At 34.5% G+C, this 9,283-nt stretch overlaps 1 protein-coding gene across 1 annotated transcript; it reads right to left on the reverse strand.

The window, feature by feature from the left end:
- Positions 1–1,528: 1,528 nt before the first annotated feature.
- On the reverse strand, positions 1,529–4,369 carry LOC145633213 (putative disease resistance protein RGA3). The gene has a single exon (XM_081685485.1). The coding sequence runs from the start codon at positions 4,367–4,369 to the stop codon at positions 1,529–1,531; it is 2,841 nt and encodes a 946-aa protein (XP_081541611.1).
- Positions 4,370–9,283: the final 4,914 nt, after the last annotated feature.

Raw genomic sequence — 9,283 nt, forward strand, 5'->3', positions numbered from 1 at the left:
CTGCCAAGGTTACTCAATTTGATAAACAAAACTTTGTTAGTTTATCGAATATTTTAGGAGAAAATGGATAAAACCGCTAAACGCTAAAAGCATCCACAATGGTTGTGCACAAAGACTTGCTAGCAATTTCTAAATAATTGCTAACCATTGTGGAGCTACACCCTCTTGTAGCTAAGCCAAACTACATAGCTCTAGAAAGCTATGTAGTATCACTCCACCTACCACACATATATTGATTTGTTTAATTTTTTTTTTATAATTTAATTATAATGTAGCTTAGCAGTATAGAGGTTGTAGCTTAAATCTTATAGCTTTGGAGATTAATGATGTGGCAAATAATTGGCAATTTAAAGCTATATGTATATGTAGCTAGCCATTGTGGATGACTGAATGCTCTAACATCAATATATTTTTTTAAAAACACGTAAAATCAACTAAACCGCTAATTACCTATGAATATTTATGAGCAGTGAAATTTTAGCTCATTTTTTTACAAGTTTGCCATTTGATAAACTTGGACTTTCACTTTAAACAAGCTTTTAAAGAAAATCGGATGTACAATAAAATATTGTACATTCGTTATAAAGTTACCCTAAAATGAGCAAAAGTTACTCTAAACTGAGCAAAAATTACCCTTATATGAATAAAAATTACCTTAATATAAAAGTTACGAAGTGTTTATGCTTTTATGATAAAAGTTACTCCATACTCAAAAAATTGTAAAAGTGACCCTAAATTTGATAAAAGTATCCCCAATATATAATAAATTACTGTATATCGGATATTATATACAAAAGTTACTGCTTCAATACACTCTTACACTATCATTTTCTAATTTGGACTATCATTTTTCATTCTCTCTCAGTGCTTCAATACTCTCTCACACAATCTGTTTCACTGATCGACATTACAGTGGAGTTAGACCAAAACTGGAAAAAGAAATGGAGTTTGACGGAAAACTTACCAATGGCAGCCTTAATTTCAAACAAGGTAGATTACATTACTATGAATATTCTTCTTATTAACTTTTAGATTTTTGTATTTATTTATTTAAAATTGCATTTAGCCCCTATTCGAAAACCCTAACATTCAATGTTCAATTTCCCCCAAATTATAAACCTTAATTTACCGATACCATGGAATGAGCAAAGATTTGGGGTTAACTACTTGTATATTGGCTATAATCTGTAAAACCCCATGTAATTTGTATCTTCAATTGTGTTGATTTTGCGTTAATTTCTTGATTTTGGCTGTTTATTATTGGGTATTTGTAAGCAAGATAATTGATAGTTTCCCACAAACTTTTCTAGTTGAATAAATGGGAGTAATATTATGGACTATGGTGCGTGGAAATTTGATTTCTTGATCATAATTATATTTACAAGCAAACATAAATCAATGAAAATGGAAAAATATGGCCTATATTTATTACACTCAACAGTATGATAATGAATTTAAATGGTCTAAACATTTAACATTTGAAGTTTCTGTAATTCTTTATCTGCAGATCATGCTCACCAAAAAGTGATCATATAAAATTATATAATGAGACTGATAGTGGAAGTTCTGGATCTTCAAGTCTCGGACAACGTATGATTTCTAAATGTTCAAGCATATTGAAGAATCGCAATGTAGACACGCCAGACAATGTAGGACAATTGATGAGTTTAAGAAGACAGAGACGAGGCATGTCGTTGGGTCTCAATTCATCCCACCTTGCAAGACTTTCCATGTTCTGAAGCTCTAGTGACTTCAGTTTTGGGAACCTGGTACTCCTATGATCGCCAAAGAATTGGCGGTCTAGTTCCACCAAACTGCTTGCTGTATCAATGGTAAGGGTTATTAGTTGTGGAAGCTTCCAAAATGATGGAAGTTTTTTGATATATGGACAATTGAAGAGATGAATGGACTTAATGTAACACGAAGGACTGCCAAGCCAACTTGGAAACATGTCTCCACTGTAATTTGCCAGCCGAAGTTCTGTCAAGTGATCGTGAGGCTTGAGCTTATCAAGGATGCTGCTTATGAGTGGTTCTGGTATATAGCTCCCTGGTGTCCAATGCAATTCCAATCTGTTGAGGTGGGATTTTTGACATAGCCTGGCATTCTCAGCTTGTAATGCAGTGGTAACATTTTCGAGCTTCATTATCTTGATTGATTCTCGAAGAGCATTCATGTTCTTTAGCTCTGTGATACGGTATCCTTCTGCATCATGGACAGAGAAAATGTTTAAGGCTTGGAGGTTGGTGAGCGATCCTATACATATTGGAGGGGTGTGCAAATGTGCCATATTCATATCAAGATGGAATAGATTGACTAGGTTTGCAATTTTGCTTGGTAAACTAAGAAGTTTACAATTTTGTAGCTTTATAACTCGCAACCCAAGAATTTCACAGATTGGATCAGGTAAACTCTTGATTAGGGTATTTGATGCATCTAGGTAACGAAGGTGTTTGAGGTTGCTAATTGATCTAGGAAGAGTGGTGATATGGGAACGATTAAGGCTCACTACCCGTAAATATTTCAAATTATGAAAGAAATACTGTAGGACATCAGTAATGTTGGCTCTCTTTCCAGATAACAAAAGAAATGTCCTTAAATGGCTGTAGAACTTTTCAATGTGCGTGTGATACAGATCTAGTTTTTGACTGCTTAGTGATAAATGGCGGATATGTTTGACAGGTAAGAATGGCGTGTCACTATCCTTCATTTGATAGCACATACTGGAAGCTAATTTTTGAGCGAATTTATGAGTGAACTCATGAATCTGGTAGGTAGCCATCTCATCTTCTTTAGGGTAATGTGAGAGGTAAAGTATAGACCTTGACAACAGTTCGTCGAAATATTTGACTGCATTCTTCAGGCATGAGGCATTCCACTGCTCTGGTGTTACAAAACCTTCTGCCATCCAGAGTTGGGAGAGCTCGTCTTTCTCGAAGTAATAGCCATCAGGAAAGAGATACAAATAAGCAATGAACTTACCCAAATCTGGTGGCATACTGGGATCATCAAATCTTAAAGCTGGAAAAATTTCAGCTTCAAATTCCCTCAACTCCCACAAGTTGCTTTCTTCTAAGTGTGCAAAAGCTGCTTCTGGTCCCTCTTCGCGACATTTTGCTGGTATCATTAAACCATACAAGTTCGCCACCAAAGGCAAGCCTGCACATTTTTTAGCTATTTGTGATATACTGCGATCATATTGGTGAGATAGATTTTCAGACAGCATCTTTATAATCAAATCCATGCAGTCTTTGTCAGACAGCCTCTTGATGTGATGAGGAGTTGTGGCAGTTATGGAAGCAACCTTAGGATCACGAGTCGTAATAAGAAAAGTAGTTTCAGGTCCAAGAGTAGAAATATATCTACTCCAGGCTGTGTGGTGTACATTCCACAAGTCATCCAACACAACCAGGATTCTTCTTCCACGGTGAACAGGATAGCCATTGGCTACACGACCTTGGAGAGATGGAGCAAAGATGTGATTATTGGCCACGGAATTGAAGTCACCAGGCATTGGAACCCAAATGGGGGAGCCATAATATTTCCTGATCCTGGAATCGTTTGTTATGTGTTGAGCAAGGGTGGATTTTCCTAGCCCTGACATTCCAACAATGCAAATTCCGCCCCTCCCTCTAAGAGAAGGATGCAGCAAATACTCTATGATTATTCTCTTGTCTTCTTCTCTTTCTCGAGCAAGCAGCACCTGATGTAAATGGCCTGAAGAACTCGGAATGGATACTGATTCTCTTCCCATCGGAGAAGAATGAGCTGCACTCATACCTCCGTTGAGTCTGCTACTGCCAACACCTTGAAGCAGACCATCTACCTGCTTATCAATCAGCTGCAACCTCTCTAAGAGGTTATTTATCTTATGAGGCAAACCCCATTTTTTCAATGATGAAACGATGTAGCTTCTCACTTGGTTCTCATTTTGTGGCACCGGAAGATGGTCATCACTCTGCCTCGCCCTCCTCCCTGAACGACTTCTAAAAAGAGTAAAGACTCTGCTGGTGCACACCTGATCTTGTACATGAGCCTGATGCTGTGAGTTGATCTGTCGTTGTGGATTCTGGTTGATGTGATTTTGTTTCATTATACCAAGCATAATGCCATCAATTTTATCGTCCACATCATAAAATAGGCTGGTCACTTCTCGCACCCAAGGTATCCATTCCACGGGCAGCTTGTCGTGGCCTAGCCGCTTAAGCTTATCCTGGACAATCTGAGAACTCGTGCCCAGAGATCTGAGATTCTCATCCACATTCCAGACATGGTCAATCTCGGTGCAGGTTAGTTCTATGATTTTACCTGTCAAGAGTGAAATGAAAGATGATGCTAAGGCGTTGTGAAATGATGATTCCCAACCCATGGCACAACCCGATGTTACAATCACTACCACCCTTGCACAAATTAATCTATACGATCGTGAAACTCCTGAAAGAGTTATTCATAAGAGTTCAGATGAAATTGAGGTTTTTTTTTTTTTTGTTTTTATTTTACTGGGTGGCAAGAAATTCACTGTCAACGTTGCTGAGTTATCTAAGAAAGCACAGCCACGAAGAAATAATGGATACGAGGAATCAAAACCAGGTATGTTTTTATTTTCTAAGTCTAGCTGATAATAAATTATAGTACTCAATTACTCATTGATCATTTTATTTTTTATTTTTTTATTTTACTACAATATTCACCAACTACGAGTACTTGTTAGAGCAAATTATTGAGCCATAAATAATAAATTTCTAACTTAAAACAAGTACTTATGATCCCAACTGATACATTATTACGTTAATAAACTATACTCATTATTTTTCTGTTGTAAATTTATTCATAATATTCACCAACTATTACGTCTACGTACTAGTTAGATACATTAATTAATTGTATTCATTGATCATTTTGTATTTTTTAAATTCAGTTCACCAACTATTGTTTTATTTAATTTGTTTATATAATATTGATGGTGCCAAAAAATAACTAATGACCAAAGACTAGTACTTATCTCTAACTTTTTTTTTTTTTTTTTTTTTGAAAGGTACTTATCTCTTAACTTTAGATACATAAGAATGATACTTTTTATCACCTAAGGTCGACATGATTTTTTTGGGTAGGGATAAAATTGATCTTATCAAACCAAAACCTTGCAAAACTCAATCCGACACAAGTTAACATGCGACCTGTGAAATGTGCATTTTTCCGATCTAGTAGGATAAAACCATACTTGGTAGTTGGTACTTGGTACTTGGTACTCCGTAGTAGACATGATATAAAATCTACCTCGTTTATTTTACGAGTATATGATGTTGTAAGAATCTACCCTTTTTTTTTTTTTTTTTTTTCGGTAAGAATTTACCTCGTTTTCTTCTATTTCTTCAAATCTAGTCTATGGTTAAATTTAGGGATTGTCATTGATATATTTATTCAAGTCTAGTCTATGGTTAAATTTAGGGATTGTCATTGATATATTTATTCAAGTCTTACCATTTACCTATGTACAATCAGGAAATATTTTTTTATGAATAATAATACGATCCTTAGCTTGTACAACTACAAGAAGATATAGTTACACAACATGCTCAATTGCTCAAAATCTCCTAGGCGAGCAATATCTTTGACTTTCCACGACAATAGGAGAGATGACTACCTCTACTTCTAGATATGTTCATAGAAATATAGTCACGTGGATTGTTGTATCAATCCTTAGTCCCTTTTTGTTTGCTCCATGGTCCACTTGCTTGTGAGAGCTTTACAAGTCATATGAGTTCATTTTCATGATAAACAAAAAAATGTTTATCTAATGACAATTTCGTAAATAAATCAATATAAAATTCCAATCAACATGACAACTATGTAAATAAATAAACATTAATGGAGTTACATTTGACAAAAGTTTTTGATTTATTTACAAAATACCACTAAATAAATATTTTTTTGTTTATCATAAACATGAACTTGTATTTTGGAGTATATATTCACTGTTAATTTTTAATACTGTTTTTTACTTATCTAAAATTAGAGATATAATTAGTTGAAATCTTTATCTTAGTATTTAAAAACTATAACCAAGAAACTAAGAAAGACATATGTCCTCATCCATTCTATTACACTTCTTTAACCATAGTGTCACATATCATTTTACACTATTAATTTTTTATTACACTATTTTTTTTTTTAATTCTTTACTTATATTTCATCTTTCATACACACTTCATCTCTTCATCTTCATCTTCATCTCTCCCCTTTAATTAAACCTTCTCCTATTCTCTCTTTAATTGTAGCCCTTCCATCTTCTTTTTAAGCCCTTTTTGGATTAAAGTTCCAAAATTTTAATTTCTTTAAGGAAAATTTGGATTTTGGTACCTCGAAAATGGGGGTAATTGAATTTTAGTACCAGCTAAAATTTTATTTTAAATTGGTACCTCAAAAATGACTAAACTATAGATATCAGTACCTCCGTTAGCATTCTGTCAACTTTGCCGTTAGTGGGTCCCATTATCTAATTATTTAATAATTTAATTTATTAAAAAAAAAAAGAAAAAACATTTAATAAAAAAAAAACTTAAAAAATAATTAAAAAAAAAATCAGAAAAAAAAACCCCTAATACCACCAGCCATCCACCTTCCCCGCGCCGACGCCACCCCCCCCCCCCCCACCAGCCCTGCCTCCCAGCCATGACGCCACCCCCCCTCCCACCAGCCCTGCCGCCCCGCAATTCTCTCTCCCCTCCTTCACCACCTCTCTCTCCCCACCTACGCCTCTCCTCCTCCTCCCCAATTCGAAGGTTCCGGCGATGATCTAGACGACGTTGATGACCCACTTGACTCGCAAATCCATCTCACTGATCTCCCGCCTTCGCTGATTTTGACCCAATCAGATTCGCAGACTCACCGCGGTCCTCCTCCCCCTTCTCCGCCTTCAGATCCTAAAACCAAAGAATTTCGTTCTTATCCCAAATATGAGGGATGAAGACGAGGTGGTGAAGGAGGAGAGAGAGAATTGCGGGGAGGTGGGGGGGGGGGAAGCGTCGTCGCGGGGAGGCAGGGCTGGTGGGGGGGGGGGGGGTGGCGTCGGCGCAGGGAGGCAGGGTTGGGTGGCGGGGTTGGTCTACCGTCGGCGGAAGGTGGGTGGCTGGTGGTATTAGGGGGTTTTTTCTAATTTTTTTTTTTATTAAATATTTTTTTTTTAATAAATTAAATTATTAAATAATTGAATAATGGGACCCACTAACGGCAAAGTTGACAGAATGCTAACGGAGGTACTGATATCTATAGTTTAGTCATTTTTGAGGTACCAATTTAAAATAAAATTTTAGATGGGTACTAAAATTCAATTACCCCCATTTTTGAGGTACCAAAATCCAAATTTTCCTTTCTTTAATCATGTTTTCGATTACATATTATACCCTATAATGACTTATTGATATTTCCACACTTATCTCTCAATACAATTTTATATGAATAACCCGTGCATTGCACGGACCAGAAGGCTAGTTATGAATCAATACAGAGTAATTGTGAAAGTCAAAATGTTACAACTAAGTAACGAGAGCCCAGAGAAGTCACCTTCCAACAACCTTATTTAATCAACAGATAAATAATGTGAATGCTTTTTTATTAAGTGTTACATCGTATGTTCGTATGTGAGAATGAAGTCGCACCTACAACCGTGTGGCTTATTACTTCTTTCTTAGCACATAATGAAACGGTCATTGTGAGTTGCGTTGTTTAATACGTAGTATATATAAGTATATATATTTTTTTGTAGTCTAACTATAGTGTTTGATTAAGGACTTTAAATAATATTAAAAATTTTAATTTATTTCAAAAAAATTATATCTGGAACTTTGATGATCAAGAAAGGCCAAAGTTTTTTATTTCTATATATATGTATTTTTTTATCCTACAAAAAAGGCCGAATTTAAGCTCTATAATTTCAATGGCGTAGTGTGAACTCAAATGATCTAATTTGACCCCAAATGTCCTTTTTAAGATATTATTGAATAGGAATATACACTTGAAGAAGTAATTTTAATTAATAATTCTGAAATATTAAATTTTAGAAGGTTAGATTGATGAGTTAAGTTGTTGCTAACATGTAGCTTTCTTGCAAAGTTTATGATTGTTACTCAAAAGATTGTAAATAAATGATTATGCCATCTTTTAAAAGCGTCTTCCAAGAAATATACGTTAAGGTGTAATTTAATTGCAACGTACACAATTATTGGTCTTTAACCGTCATTAAAAAAATACTGTATAATTTATGATTTAGATTAGAGAGATGTTCAACGCCGCCTCTCCCTCTCAGGGGCTGCTCCTACTTACGCCATTCACATACTTTTATTCATCCTTCACAAAGGGTTGTAAAAACGAAGTAATTTATTTTATTTTTTTGAATGACAAGTAATATTGATTATAATACTAATTCACGCGTATTTAGTACTCGTAACTAACATCAATAATATGTATATGTAAATGTATATTATTTTTATTTTTTGTGGTACAGCAACAATAAGTCAATAAGTTTACTTGTTCTAGGTTTTTTTAGGTTGAGGAAAAGCCTCTTACAACAATCAGAGATTCTACTACTTGTTTGGAGTGTAAATCAAAAGGGTAGAAAGGAGAGCTTCTAACCAGGTAGCCAACCTTAATTAGCTTGATTTTCACTTCATAATGTGTATGATAATTGATCACTAATGATTGAGAATTATAATGATAATTATTCTTTTAGTGAACACATACATAGTAGTAGAAAATAACTACTTCATGCTCCTTAATATTATTAATTTACTCATTTTAAAATCATTCTAACAAATCAGACACTATATCATTACAAACACATGATTGGTGACTTGATGGGGATGTATGTCCAAGAGTCAAATCTGATCTTCAATTAACCATGACTTTGCTCACTTGTTTTAAGGTACATGATTTCTGGCATGATACTTGTTGCTTTAGTAAACATATATATATATATATATATATATATATATATATATATATATATATATATATATATATATATATATATATATATATATATATATTTTAAGAAAAATTTAGTTTTCAAATGCATGTTTGGTAGTTGAAAATGAAATTTTTGAGTTTAAATTATTAAATTTATAATATTTGGTTGTAAACGGAAATGAAATGTCAACTCCCAAATAAAAACAATGCGCCTTGTGTGCGGCTGGCCACATCGTGTGGCCGCTTTCCACTTGTGAAAGAACAAAGTTACTCTAAAATACTGATTGAGTAACCCCTATAAAACTGATGAAGTAACCTT

The sequence above is a fragment of the Chenopodium album genome, chromosome 5 (genome assembly GCF_948465745.1).
Source record: "Chenopodium album chromosome 5, dcCheAlbu1.1, whole genome shotgun sequence".
Classification (NCBI taxonomy): domain Eukaryota; kingdom Viridiplantae; phylum Streptophyta; class Magnoliopsida; order Caryophyllales; family Amaranthaceae; genus Chenopodium; species Chenopodium album.